This window comes from Corythoichthys intestinalis, chromosome 12, assembly GCF_030265065.1.
Source record: "Corythoichthys intestinalis isolate RoL2023-P3 chromosome 12, ASM3026506v1, whole genome shotgun sequence".
Classification (NCBI taxonomy): domain Eukaryota; kingdom Metazoa; phylum Chordata; class Actinopteri; order Syngnathiformes; family Syngnathidae; genus Corythoichthys; species Corythoichthys intestinalis.
The window spans coordinates 13722928-13738440 of NC_080406.1; the positions used below are offsets into that span (position 1 = coordinate 13722928).

Here is a 15513-nt window from a genome sequence, read left to right on the forward strand (position 1 = left end):
TTACACACAGGTGAATTCTATTTATCATCATCGGTCATTTAGGACAACATTGGATCATTCAGAGATCCTCACTGAACTTCTGGAGTGAGTTTGCTGCACTGAAAGTAAAGGGGCCGAATAATATTGCACGCCCCACTTTTCAGTTTTTATTTGTTAAAAAAGTTTAAATTATCCAATAAATGTTGTTCCACTTCACGATTGTGTCCCACTTGTTGTTGATTCTTGACAAAAAAATTAAATTTCATATCTTTATGTTTGAAGCCTGAAATGTGGCGAAAGGTTGCAAGATTCAAGGGGGCCGAATACTTTTGCAAGACACTGTATATTTTCAACCAAAAAAAATTGTTTAAATGTTAAGTGTTAAGTGTTGCAAAAATAAATCTGAAACTCCAAACACAAAAAAATGCATGTGAAAGCTGTTTTTCTTTAATTTTTTTTTTTTTTTTTTTTTTGTTAAATCGACTTTTTGATTGAAGTAATGTTGATTTGTGTTTGGGCCACATTTTGGCTTGGACATTTTTCTCTTTATTATTCAATCACAAAATAAGTTGTTTAAAAAAAAAAAAAAAAAAAAAAAGATTTTCAAAAAGAAAAATCACTTATATAAAAAAAAAAAAAATTCAATCATAGAAAAAAGTTTTTGAATGAGATAAAATATTTACGTTTGAAAAATGTGCATATGGACACATAGTTTTTCATTGAAAATGTTTTCTTTGATTGAAGCAATCTTTTTTGTGTTTGGGACATTTTATGATTAGGACATTTTGTGTCTACAGTCCTTTTTGTGTTTGGGACATTTTATCCTGCCGATTCCTTCATTTAGAGACACTGACGGCTGTGCCGTTGGCTCGAGCTTTATGGCACAGTGGTTAGCGTCCCTACCTGCTGAGTGGAAGCGCCGTGGTGCGCAGGTTTGCGCCTAGTCAGAGGTGGGAGCGGAACGGGGGGCAGCGCTGACACACTGGTTACATTAGCAGGCTAATAAAAAATTTTAAAAAACAATACAAATCTACAAACAGATCCAACATAGTCTAATAAATTCAAAATGCCGATCATTGTTCCAAAACACCCATGCAGCCAAAACAATGTCACAGAAAATGCCGTAATTAATTTCATTTTGCTTTTTTTTTTTTATGCATAACAACCACAATAGAAAAGAGTACTTTGGCCACTCGTGCTCATGCTGCATTCGGACTTATCCTGCTCGGAGGGTGCTAGTTGCGACCTCAAATCGTTACCAGCGAATGTAAACAGCAAAGATGGCCGATCGCGACAGGTTGTTTTTTATTTTTGCCATCAAAAGACATTGACCTCCTGAAAACCTGCCTTCTCGTAAGCGATCAAATAGTGAAGGCGTTCCAAGTAGGGTTGTTCCGATCATGTTTTTTTGCTCCCGATCCGATCCCGATCGTTTTAGTTTGAGTATCTGCCGATCCTGATATTTCCCGTTCCGATTGCTTTTTTTTTTTTTTGCTCCCGATTCAATTCCAATCATTCCCAATAATTTTTCCCGATCATATACATTTTGGCAATGCGTTAAGAAAAAAATGAATAAAACTCGGACAAATATATACATTCAACATACAGTACATACAGTAAGTACTGTATTAGTTTATTATGACAATATATCCTCAAGATGGCATTTACATTATTAACATTCTTTCTGTGAGAGGGATCCACGGATAGAAAGACTTGTAATTCTTAAAGGATAAATGTGACTTTGTATATTGTGCCTAAATATTGTCATCTAGTGTATTTGTTGAGCTTTTAGTAAATGATACTGCAGCCATTTAACTTCTGCCCAAATGCATGATGGGAAGTGCAACTATGACTGTGCGTAGGAGTACCAATTGATATATCTTCTCTGCGTTGGGAAAGAACATAGGGTGTTAAGAAAATGATCAACTACTACCTTTCTTCCCCACATTGCCTCCCACGTTATTTTTAATTGCAGAGAGAGGTATTGTAAGGCTTTAGCCACATAAAAAATGGCTCCAAAGGCTGTCAAAATTCTCTCTACTTATTATACGCTGCCTTTTAGCGCTATCAATAGGTAAAACGGCGTATTTATAGATTGAACGCGACAATGCGTGAGTGGGTCGTGCAGTGCATGCGTTAATTATTTAACGTGATTAATTTTAAAAAAATTAATTACCACCGTTATCGCAATAAATTTGATAGCCCTACTTTAAGCCCAAACTACTCTGGATGAGTGTAAGACATTTTGTCTGTAACGTTAAATACAATTAGAAAACGATTTAAATTATATATATATATATATATATATATATATATATATATATATATATATATATATATATATATATATATATATATATATATATATATATATATATATATATATATATATATATATATATATATAAATATATATATACAGTACTGTGCAAAAGTTTTAGGCAGGACACCTGCCTAAAACTTTTGCACAGTACTGTATATTTTTATTATATTATGTATATACAGGATATACTGTATGTATATATTTTCCCCAAGTGGAAGCTTCCATGATCCTAATAAATTTAATAATTAAAAAAATATACAAACAGTACTGTGCAAAAGTTTTAGGCAGGTGTCCTGCCTAAAACTTTTGCACAGTACTGTATATATTTAAAAAAAAAAGGCATGTCCGATATTTTTTTGCCAATTCCGATACTTTGAAAATGACGTGATCGGACCAGATCGATCGGCATCCCGATCGATCGGGACATCTTTAGTTCCAAGGATATTTTTCCAGATCGGAGGTTGGAAGCTGACTTCCCACCTTCCTTGAATGCAACATCACTCTCCTATTAACTGACGGCCGGCAACATGGTGAAATGTGCATTTAGAGGCTGTGGAAACAGACTGAAGAAATGGGCAAAGGAAAGTCTCCACAAATTCCCCATGAAGAACGAGGAACAATATAAAGTGGTTACTTGCTGCTGGCTACGACATAAAAAATCAGCGGTGAAAAATAATGATGTGATATCACTCCGTCCTGCTCCTCTGCAGAGCTTCTGGATTACAAATGTTGCTGTTCATACTGCAATTATTGACATGCAATGGTAAGTTTTAATAACTTTATCCTGAAAACATAGCCAACACTACTGACTGCATGGGTCATCGATGATTTCCATGTGTGCATATGTTGTTTTTTATAGGCATGCTAAGTCAGCCCAATTGACTTCGCTAGCTTAGCCACTTCAGAGCCCTGAAACTAACAAATAACTAATAAACTAGACAGAATTTGTTGAAATCAACTCCACCGACCAATTAAACCCTCGCTAACTCGAAGATTAAGCCTGATGTCAAATATTCTTAACTTCCCTTTTAAATCTTACAGATCAATAACTCACCAAAGGTATGCAATAACTCCAACTGGCCTAAGAAAAAGGAAGACACGTGTAAGTTTTTTTTCAGAAAACAGACTTCACAATAAAAAAAAAAGCATATACCATATGTCAGTTGCCTTTGAGACAGGGGTCTGGTTAACAATTTCTGGCGCGACAAATTCTGGTGTGCCGTATTTGCAATACTGAGCCTCATCCGGGGTTATCTCGACCGCGTTGCCGAAGTCACAGATTCGGAGCTGATCATTGTGTGCGTCTGCCAACAGTATATTATCGGGCTGGGGGAAACGAAATATAAAAATACATAAACTTTTACATGTTTGCATGCCAGAGAGTAATTCATACACAAGCACAGTAATTATTTACCCAGGAATATGTACCTTGATATCCAGGTGCAAGATGTTAACATGATGAAGGTAATCTATCCCCTCCAGCAACTGTCTAACACACAAACGTACCTACAAATGTACATTGAGGACATTTTAATTGTACAATAATGCTGACAATGAATCACTGTGTTGTCATAAAACATTCCATAAACCTCACATCAGACTCCATTAGTGTCGACTTCCGTGTAAATCTGTCAAGGATCTCCTCGTGACATCTTCACAGGTGGATTTAGGGAAAAAATCTAGGATTTGAGATGCATTTGGCAGTATCAATGTGTCAAGATACAACTTTCAACTGGTACTATCAGCTATTTTTGCAGCAGCACCCCTTCAGCTTTTTTAATGCTGAAAATCCATCATATTGAGGATACAATTCAGTGACGATGATGACTGCGTTCCTTTTCTCAAAGGCGTCATGGAAGAAGACAACTCGCTCGTGATCCAGCTTTGAGAGAACGCTCAACTCTCGGAGAGCTGAGGCCTTCTTCTTGGCCCGTGTGGAGATGAATTTGGCAGCATACTCCATTTTGTCTACCTTGTTGATCACCAATTTCACGTAGGCAAATGCACCTCTGGGGGCGGGGATAACAACAACATTTTAAGATTGGCCTTTAATATAAAGGAGTGTCAGTGGAAGCATCAGGATGTGTGACTTGAAAATATAGAGTAGTTACTAGAGGTGGGAATCTTTGGACACCTAACGATTCGATTATAAATCGATTATTGATGACACCCACAAACCCCCCAAGCTATTAGCTGCTTTCAATGTTTCGTACATTAGTTATAAAAATTGTCAAAAAGCCTCTCAGGCTTAAAAAAGCAACTATTTCAGTATCACGTTAACAGTTCCAAACAGTAAATAAAATACTCAAGTCCCCATTCTGTATCAGCAGCTTTAAACTACATTCAATTAATTTAATGTTGTGAATGAACCGTTGAAGTTGTTAAAATTGTTCCCGTTATTCTATAATTTCCCTTCTGTCTACTTTAGACATGTGAAAGTTTTAAAACTGTTTTAAAGATTTTGCCGATCTAAGAGTAGGGATGGGAATTGATAGGATTTTTATGATTCCGATTCCATTATCGATATTGCTTAACGATTCAATTCTTTATCGATTCTCTTATCGATTCTAATTTGGCGGAAAAGAAGAACAAAGTTTTGATTGGCATCGAGTTTGTTTAATCAGAAGTCACAACCTTACAAACTCACAACGAGGTCAAAAGAGGCCCAAAGCCTCAATATTAACTGTGGCAATAAGTGTCAAATGCACAAAAATGTGTAACATTTTACTGAAACATTTTTCTAATAGAAATTAAAAAATGAATGAATGAATGAATTTATTGTCATTGTCATCATCATCAGTATCATTGACAGTTACAGTGTGTGAGATAGTTTGGCCAGAAAGGAGAAACATTGACACAGAATATGGAATAATTTGCCCGAAGAAAGACGATGACAGACAAAATATAAATTGGTATACATTGGCATATAGGTCGTTGTTCTGCCGTTGGCAATATGTGTTAAACATAAAGTGTATTATTTACCAGTATATTGAAATGCATGCCTTTTAGTTTTTATGGTGCGTTCACGCTCAAGTGGGGGCGCCATTGCGCTACCTCACGCGAAGACGAACGCGCTCACGTGAAGAAGAGCACGCTTACACGCGAAGAAGAAATGCCGCATTCAAGCGAGTTAGTGAGAGACGGAAACACTGCTACGACCCTACGTTCTTTGTTAATGTTGGTAAAATATCTACAGAGGCAATGCCTCAATGTATCATCTTTTGTGTTGTTGTTGTGTGTTTCTACTCGCGATCGGACACTTAAATCCAGTTGTGTAGTGTTTTGAACGATGTGCTAAAGCTAGCGAACGCATGCTAACCGTTTTGTTATTACTGTATTAGCAGCTAATCATCGCTGATTTACGTTGATGCAAACCTGTTTGTTATTGGGGACGAAATTGATTTGTTTCATTTCTATTTTTAGTTTCACTCTTCAAGTGATGGTTGAATAAAGTCAGCAAATTATACCAACGTCTTCTGTATCATCATTTGGGAGTTTAGCTAGCTGTATAGCCAGGACTAAGCCTTAGCGTCTCCACCTTGCAATGACTGCAAGTCGTTTTGTTGTAATTTTTCCTCGTGAAGTGAAGACACACTTTTGAGCGTTTGAACCTACGTGGTGTCATTGTATGTTTACGGCTGAAATGCTCGTGCTAAACCATCGTAACCTTTCATTTTCACCCTCTTTCCGGGTGAAGTGTAGCCAAACTTTGGAGCGGGTGGTTCTTGGCGCCATGCTAGTTTGATGCGTCTGGACAACAAGACACATCACGACACAATATGAGTCTTTAGGAATCGTTAAAGGGGTCGTTAAGGCTTTTTCATTGTGATGTCGAGGCCACGAAAAAATCGGAACCGGTTCGGAATTGGAATCGGATTTCAATATTTTACATAAAAAGTTAATTAGGTTCTCTACAACAGAGCCTTCTAGAGAAATCTCCTGCTTTAAGATGGCAGCTGGTTACTAACGCCGGCAAGTCTGTCATTTCGCATTTAGTTTTCAATACATGTGCTGCTAACGCCGTTGAGTCTGTCATTTTGCATCTAGTTCTGTATACATATGATATCTACTAGTTACAGTACCTTGTGACTAAGTATACTTGTATAACTTAACTTCTTGCATGACCTTACAAAATCCAAGATTTGAGACTTGATAAGACCTGCTCTTAAGTGACACATAGTATTATAAAAATGATTCTGTACCTTCTAACTTCCTTGTGAATATCGTAATGATCAGTCAGTCGGCGCATTTTCCTCAAAATGGTCTCTTCATCTTCCATCGGCTCCTCTTTGCTTAAAGCTATATTAAATTATTAGATCAATAAGTGTTGCATATTAAGAATTGACTTCATATACAGAATGTGAGCACCAAAACTCACCTTCATGAACTGTGAGCTCGGCTTTGCAGGACACAGAGCCTGCCAGGTTCCTCGCAGTACAGGTGTACACTCCAGAATCTTCGGGACAAGCGTTGAGGACCACCAGGGAACATTCATTATCATCATACACAAATGTGTAATGGCTGCCTTCAGACAGCAAAATATCATTCTGAAAAGCAAGTCAAGGAATAAGACAGCTTTGATTAGTTTTAAGCTTTGATAGAATGTACAGCATGTCTAATATGACTTAAAGCAGCAAACCTTAAACCATAAGATATCAGGAATTGGCTGGCCTTCCACGACCACAGCAAAGCGAGGGGTCTCCCCAGAGCAAATATCAATATCCTCCATTATTGTCTCAAATGTTGGTGGAGCTGTTGGCAGCAGAATGTTAGGAAAGTAATAGAAATGCATTTAGTATAGTGAAAATTTTCACTAAGGTGTACAGTTTTTGGTCCATTTCAACATTAGGGCTGTGGGAGATCTGCAATCTAATCTAGGTTATTCATTGAGTTGTCACTGGCCAACAGACAACTATTTAGACTCGCACTGCTACTAGAAAAAAAGGGCTATTGCCAAGTTAGAACACAGTTTTTGTACCCATTACATGTGCTTGATGTGAAGTCGATACAAGGACAAAGGTGGGTCTAGTGGACAGGCAAGTTAGGCAGTTGCTTGGGGACCCAGTCAATAAAGGGGGCCCCGAGGTGTGGCAAAATGCACTCTACAAAAACGACAAGAATTGGCCATTTGAAATGTCACCACAATAGCAAACCCACTTGTGGGGCTCTACCCAATCTGCCACAGTAACCTGCACTTGACGCTGTCAGTGGACCCCGCGAATTTCGTGAAAAGTGAAACTTTAATGTCAAATAAAGTTGCACATTATTTATTTATACTATTATATATGTTTCTATTAAAATGTTTTATAGAGTTAGTCTGCCATTTTTTTTTTCTTTAATGTGACCTTATGCATTGTTTACTTATTTATTGTGCATTTATGTGCGCAAAAAAGGGATTTCTTGCTTGGAGCCCCAAGAGACCCTAGCAACGCCACTGAGAATGCTGTATATGCAGGGGTGAGAGCGGGCCAGAATGTCATTCCGGCATGAGATTTGTAGCCGCAACACCGTTCCGGCATACGGTGCTTTAATCCTGAAAATATGACGGCAACTGTCCAAACCCCAAGTTAAAAAAAAAACTGCTACGCTGCCACACGCATCTCCAATAAGAACAATCTACTAATGTCAGATTTACATAGACAAGTGTTAACAACAAGCGCAATAAAGAGTTTGTTTAGCGAAATTTGTTTCCACTAATATTTATTATTCATTTATTCATTCTACGTAGTTGTTCCCAGCATCTCTGTTTCTGACAAGTCGACTCACCCTGCACATGCAGGCAGCAAGAAAAAAAAAAAAAAAAAAAACCTGGACTCTGCTGTCCGTTCAATTGGCTGACATACTGACAAGTGATCAGCATGGATAGTTAGCTCTGATTGGTTTAAATGCACGTTTTCTCTCCCCAAGAGAGTCGGCTGCAAAACGGGACAGAGACAAGTGGAGGTGGGGCCTGAGAGGTGCGGTCTGCAGCCAGACCCCTCCCCGGTTTTGGGGAACAACAAATAGAGGGGGGGGGCAAGCTTGTGTATTTAAAGGGGCAATGTAATGGGAAATTGATCAGATCTTGAAGAGAAAGGAAAGACTTAGACCTGACAGAATTCTGTCAGGGAAAACGCAGGCAGGAGGTGTGGACCCAAATGCAGGGAAACAAAAGGCAGCCAGGGAGGTGGTGGTGATCTCAAAAAACGTTTTAATAATAACTAACAAAACACAAAGTACAACCAAAAGTACTGGGGATCAAAAAGGCAAGGTTCAAACAAAACTTGCTTTACCGGAGGGTTTAGAACACCAGGGCTTGGACAGGATCTTGACTTTGACACAGACATAGACAATGACGCAACAAGGAGTGAAAAGAAACTGGGAGCTTATATACACACACACAGACAAGGGGTAACGACACAACGAGGAACAGGTGAGCACAGGAGGATGCAGATTGGAGGATACACTAGGAGGCACAACAGGTGAAATCAATGGGCAATCACAGGGACAAGTCACACTAGGAGAAAACCAACACAAAACCTAACACCGTGTTGTTAAGCATTAATTTTGTTCTCGTTTTTTCTCTGTTTTCGTGTTGCACATGTATGTTTATGATGTAAATAGTTTTTTTTAGCACCGTTGGATATCATTGACAGTCCAACTGAATATAAAACAGGGCTTTTTTCACCGCCACAAAAGCTTTGGGAGCAAAATTTTATAAGGGTGCAAAATTTGACAGAACATCGGTCCACGGTGCAAAAAAGGTTGGGGACCCCTGGCGTAAGGCACAAGGAGACGAACAACAATTCACGCACACAGTCACTACCAAGCATCTTTTTGGGATGTGGCAGGGATACCGGACTACCTGGACAAAACATGCAAACTCAACACAGGAAGACCGGAACCCGGGATTGTACCCTTGATCTCAGAACTGTGAGGGGAACATGCTAACCACTATGTGTGTGAAACCTGTTGTGTGTTATTGTGTGCTATATTTATAACTGTGCCAAAAGCAGTTTTTGCATTTCGGCGGTTTTAGTAGGTTTGAGACCTACCACCCACCCCTGTGTATATGATGGAGCAACCTACCTGCCATTTCCACAATAAGTGTGCAGCTGTCGCTTCCATGCTTGTTGGATGCAATGAACATTAACTCCCCAACATCAGCACTCTTCACTTTCATCAGCTTCAGTGTGTGCTGGTCGTCGTCCGGCATTGTCATCTCGTACACCCCATGCTTGTTGTCCAAGACAGCGCCTTTCCTGATTGATATAGAATGCATTATATATCACAAAGTCCTGTTGTGTAGTAATTAAAATCCAAGTAAAGTTACATATTTTTAGCCAGTGTCTTGGGAAACCTAACACCTGACAATACCTTTGCCAGATGGTGGCAGCATTGACATGATTGATGGTGATAGTGATGGTTACTGACTGGTTTTCCATCACATATACAATATCTGGCTTATCAATAATCACCGGCGCTTCTTGAAGATATGGCCCTTGAAACCAAAGCACAGGGTATTCAGTCAAAGCGATTGTGGTCGTGAGAGATGCTTTAAAATGACAAAAGTGTTACCTCGGTCCAGCAGTTGCACTGGTTCTGTGGCAGGTGAGGGTTTGCTAAAGGCTTTGGAAGTGATGGTCAAGACTCTGAAAGAATATCGCACCCCTTTGGATAATGTGCTGATGGTGTATGTGGTTTCCTTTAGGCCCGATGCGATAATTGTCCATTGGATGGAGCCGAGGGCTTGTTGCTGGATAGCGTACATCAAGGAGTTTGGCTCTATATGAAAAGCATAACTCAAATGTATACAAGGAGTGTAATGTATTTTATTTAACGATAATTATTATTTCACATACCAATGGAAGGGTCCAATCTCCTTGGCTTTTTCCAGCTAAGGGTCATCACTTTGCCAGTGATCGAGTCTATTACTGGAATCCCATCAGGAGGATCAGGGAGGATATCTGAAAATGATACATTTGTGGAAATAAATAGTATTAAGTAAAACTGGCAGCATACTATTTCTCTAACCATTAAGCCATGGTTAGAACATACTCATGTATGTCAAAGTCACCACTGGGATGGATAAATGCTTAGAAATACAATTATTTTGACAATACAAAATTGTCTATCGTAGCCTTTCATTCAAGGATCCTCTATCCAGATTTTTAAAAAAATTTTATTATACATTATTGAAATGACAGTGTGCCACACACAAAGGGTAGGATACTTAGAGGGGTGCTGGGAGTGCAACCGCACCCTAGCGGGCCGCGGTTTGGAGGCATAAAGCGGCTTGGTTGGGCAAGAGGAGGGTCAAACAGAAGGGTAAGATGATGTAGGTTCTGTAACATAGTGTTTTAAAGAAACACTTGGTATTTTTTCAGTTTTGGTGAATTTTAGCAACGCTAGTGGACAAAAGTGGTTGCCTTAACCCTTAGCTGCACAAGTTACTGGATCCTACACTCTTCCATAAGTGGGTCCAAAATGACCCATATTGGAACCAATGTGTTTTTATGCCATTTTGATGATGAATAATCACTTGTATATTAATTAGTATTATATTTAGGGCCACACTAGAATGATTTCATGCTTGAAATAGCTTTATGATTCAATTAACATTTTTTTGGGGGGGGGGGAAACAGCAATAGACTTTATCATTCCTTGTATTTTATCATCAATGATGAAGAGCTCCCATGCATCTTTTTGGTGAGACAGCGGTGCTGAGCCCTTGTGGAGGCACTGACCGATTTCTGAGGATATTGTGGCTCTGTGTTCTGCCCTGGGTGGGAGGTAATTCTCTCTATTAAGAGCCCTACCAACTCATTCTGTTAGCCATGATTTGGACACTTTCTTCTTCAGAGGACACATAAGTTGAATCTTATGAGTCAGATTGATCCTGTTCAGTTGGATTTTCAGGTGGACAACTGCCACCTGGACAATAGTCTGGGTCCACATCATCAGAAATTTCGGACACTTGAGTGCAATCCCGTCATCCAACATCTATAGGACCATTTCAGCTGTAAATCTAACAGCTATGACATTTTGGACAAGAAAATATAAGAGGAGTGTTCTCAATAGATCAATATGTAGCTCTATAAATACACACACGCACACTCTATATATATACTGTATACAGTAATGTTAGCTAACCTAGGCTAGGTTCATACCACAGGTCTTAATGCACGAATCCGATTTTGTCGTGTTTTTCCAACTTGACTGAACGGGAAAAGTCACATAAAAGTGGACCATTTCAAATTCGATCCAGGTCACTTTCGTATGTGGTTAAAATCCCATCCGGGCCACATTTTTCCAGAATGTGGCTGCAGTCTGAACTGTCAAGTCATCCAAATTGGAATTCAGGCAGCAATTAACATCAGCAAAGAACGAGAGAAACAGGGTGCTACGGTAGCAATGCAGCTGTGCATTAGGTTTAGCACCTAGCTTGAACGCGGCTTTTGGGGAAAGAGCGGGCTTGACAACAGTCATAAAAAAATAAAATGGGTTGAGGATAAGCCTGACTATGCTCGGTTTTCTCTCTGCTCCAATGCTCCTGCGCACGCGGACCAGTTTGCTCAGCGCATCTCGGACTGCGAATTAGAGCGCATGTATGATACTTGAACAGGCTCAATGGACATAGGCAGTCTGAACAGGTACGCCAAAAAAAAAAAAAAAAACATGACAAAAAATTGGAATTGTGCATTAGGACCTGCGGTATGAACCTAGCCTTAGTTAGCCAGCTAGTTATGAAGTAGGTTAATTTGTTGATAAATAATAATAAAAAGAGTCATGAAAGAAACAAACACAATATATTATTTGGACATAATACTTACAGTACACTTATCAGCTCTTGCTGTGTAAAATAATCTTCTAAAGCAGTGGTGTCCAAACTTTTTGCAAATGGGGCCAGATTTGGTGTGGTAAACGTGGGGGGCCGACCTTGGCTGACGTCCTTTATGTTGAACAATATATTTATGCAAATTTTAGCGAGCCATTATGTGTGTCACATTTGCTTTATTATTTTTTTTTAACTAATAATTTCAACAATCTCGCAACTAGCCTTTGTGGCTAAGCTTTCGACTCTCGGGCTCTTGTGAAACACTGCTGCTGTAACATTAAACTAGCTTCAAGTTGCTTCAATTTCTCGCTACGTATCTTCCCTGTAATCTTGTCGTATATGTCAGCGTGTCTTGTTTGGTAAAATCACCATACATTGAACTCTTTAAAAACTGCGACTGTCTATTTGCAAATGAGGCAAACACTGTTGTTGCGTATTTTAGTGAAGAAATAGTCCAATTTACACCTATCCTTGAAGTGTCGGCCGTCAAAGTCAACTTTCTTTTTTTTTGTTGATTGTCACCAGTTTATAAAATTGGGAGTAAAAGGTCACACGGGGTAATGTTGCTTTTTAGTGAGTAAATGAGGAGCAGCATTTAGTGTGTAAGCTACCTCATATGCTGGTAGCAGTACTGCTGACCAATTTATTAAGTCTGTGTGCGGGCCAGACGTTATTGATTTTATGACAGAGGCTGGGGGCCGGATGAAATTTGACCATGGGCCCCATTTGGCCCCCGGGCCGGACTTTGGACATGTCTGTTCTAAAGGGATGTCACTTTTTACATACCTAGTCTGTGTGGTCCACGGTAAATTTATTCCTGACAGCCAAAGTTGATAAGAATGAAAGATTCCCATTGGATTCCATAGAAAATGCATGTGGGTCATTTTTGACCCACTTGTGGAAGCTTAGGGTAGTAATACAAAAATGACAATTTCTTCAAATGTATAAAAAGTTCATCAAAAATTTGAATTGCATTATACCAAAAACATGTTTTTGAGGAATACCTGGAATATGAATTGATAACAACTTTTCATTCTGAAGATATTTCAAGAAAACAACCTCACCGGGTCATTTTGAACCCACTTATGCATCTAAGAGTTAAGGAAGACTGTGTTTTCTCATGAGGACCAGCACACACTCGCAAAGTGTTGTAAAATCATCAATCAATCAAAAATCAATCTCCCGGTTGCCTGCAAAATGGATTAAACAACATTTCGGTTTCCAGCGGCTGTGTGAAGGATGAATAGTAATAAGGTAATGAATCCAATTGTGGCTAAACAATATCATATGATGGTTAGCAACCGTGTGGCATGGTGTGGCTACCCCCTACCCCACCTGATTTCGGTGGGGGCGGGTGAAAGCCAGGCCAATGTTTATTCTGTATATCCTGGTAGCCAGCCTTGGGGGGGGTTGAATGAAAGCCGGGCTTTTTTTCTCCTCCTGAGACAAAACTTTTTGTCTTTTTTGTTGCTCTGCCATCTTTGCAGGATTCTCACGAAAGCTTTCTCATTGACTTCCGTGTTTATAATGAATGGAGAAAGGGGTAGGGACGTATGCTGTAAAGCTGTCAGCACATTTGTAGTTTTTTTAGTGTGGCAAGGTTCCTGCCACCCTCTTCAAAGTTAATTAGTGCCGGTAAAAGCGATACAGACCCCCTCAAGATATAAAAGAGGTCTCATTCAACTAGTTGTCAGTCGACATAAATGTTATGAAAATATTTTATAAAGGTTGAAAAGCTACCTAATGTTGCTTTGTTACAATATCTATGCCAACCAGGGTTGAAAGTTGCTAGAATTTCTTGCCAGAACTTCCCTACGTGAAGATCGCCACGGAGACAGAAATTTTGTATTTTTATTCATTTATTTTGGGGGGGAGGCTCAAACCTCTTAAAACTACTGAAATGCAAAGAAAAACTGTTTTAGCAGTTATTTCTATAACACATAAAAAAACTGATTTTCATTCAAAATTGCATTTTTTCAATGATTTGCAAAATAAAAGTTAACAAAAACAGCAATGACAACTAAATATGATAAATAAGCCTCCTCAACTATTTCCTTGCTCTTAAAGATTTGATCCATTTTCTGTTGCATTGCCCTTTTTTTTGTCACACCCATTCAACAAACTTTTTTTTTTTGGGCTGTTCCAGAAAACATGCACATTTGAACCAATCAGAGCTAACTATCTCTGCTGATCACATATCAGTATGTCAGCCAATTGAACGGATAAATGAGTCCAGACGTTTTGTTTTGCTGCGTGCATTCACACAGTGACGTGACTCGTCATCGTCAGACTCTGATAACTGCAGCAGCTGGGGAAACCTCCATGCCGTCCGTAGAATAAAATTAATAATTATCGGTGGAAACGGATTACGCTACACAATCACTTTATTATGCTTGTTGTTAACACTTGGGTATGTAAATCTGATGTTGGTAGATTTTTTTTCTTCTTGGAGATGAAATGCATGTGTGGCAGCTTAGCATTTTTTTTTTTTTTTTTACATAGCGTTTTTACAGTTGCCGTCATATTTTTGGAATCAAAGCACCGGAACAGCTTTCTGGCCCTGAATCTTATACCGGAACTGCGTTCCTGACCGTTCTGGCCAACTGTCACCCCTGCTGCCAACCTCCTCCAAGAATTTCCACCTAACTCCCACACACACACACCAGACGATCATCTTGAGGAGCCCACAAAAGTGTGGAGGGGCCCCTGAATAATTGTCCACTATTACCCACCCCCTCCACTCGGGGGTCCCGTTTATGCTCATCGCACCCATTTGTTTTTACTTGTTTTTATTTGTTCCGCCACTGCCACAGACTTCTGCTGACACGGTCATAGGAAGTTCATTCACTTCCACCCTGTGTATATCCATGTACAGTGCCCTCCATAATTATTGGCACCCCTGAAAAAGATGTGTTTTTTAGCTTCTAATAATTTTTTCTTTAATTCAAAAAATATGGGACCTTAATGGAAAAAAAGAGAAAAATCCTGCCTTCAATACAAGTGCATTCATTCAGTGGGGAAAAAATCCCACATAAAGAAAAAATTATTTGACATCAAATAATGTGCGTCACAATTATTAGCACCCCTGGTGTTAATTTTGTACAACCCCCTTTTGCCAACAAAACAAGGTCTGGGGACTGAGATGGCCACGGGAGGAGCTTGATTTTGTGTCTGGTGAACCATTTCTGTGTAGATTTGGCCATATGTTTTGGGTCATTGTCTTGCTGAAAGACCCAGTGACGACCCATCTTCAGCTTTCGGGCAGAGGGCAACAGATTTTGATTTTAAATGACCTGGTATTCCAAAGCATTCATGATGCCATGCACCCTAACAAGGTTCCCAGGGCCTTTGGAAGCGAAACAGCCCCACAGCATCACTGACCCACCCCCATACT

The 15513-nt window shown here is 39.4% G+C and overlaps 1 protein-coding gene across 3 annotated transcripts in view; it reads right to left on the reverse strand.

Moving 5' to 3' along the window:
* Window positions 1-15513, reverse strand: part of spegb (striated muscle enriched protein kinase b) — a 118979-nt gene that overhangs the window by 42071 nt on the left and 61395 nt on the right. For all 3 annotated transcript variants that reach the window (XM_057852896.1, XM_057852895.1, XM_057852898.1), the window contains exons 15-26: window positions 10144-10248; window positions 9860-10066; window positions 9659-9782; window positions 9371-9543; window positions 6942-7054; window positions 6681-6849; window positions 6505-6601; window positions 4111-4311; window positions 3897-3954; window positions 3731-3808; window positions 3456-3628; window positions 3357-3383 (exon numbers count right to left, since the gene is read on the reverse strand). In XM_057852896.1, coding sequence (XP_057708879.1) covers window positions 3357-3383; window positions 3456-3628; window positions 3731-3808; window positions 3897-3954; window positions 4111-4311; window positions 6505-6601; window positions 6681-6849; window positions 6942-7054; window positions 9371-9543; window positions 9659-9782; window positions 9860-10066; window positions 10144-10248 — 1525 coding nt within the window. The remainder of the gene's footprint in view (window positions 1-3356; window positions 3384-3455; window positions 3629-3730; window positions 3809-3896; window positions 3955-4110; window positions 4312-6504; window positions 6602-6680; window positions 6850-6941; window positions 7055-9370; window positions 9544-9658; window positions 9783-9859; window positions 10067-10143; window positions 10249-15513) is intronic.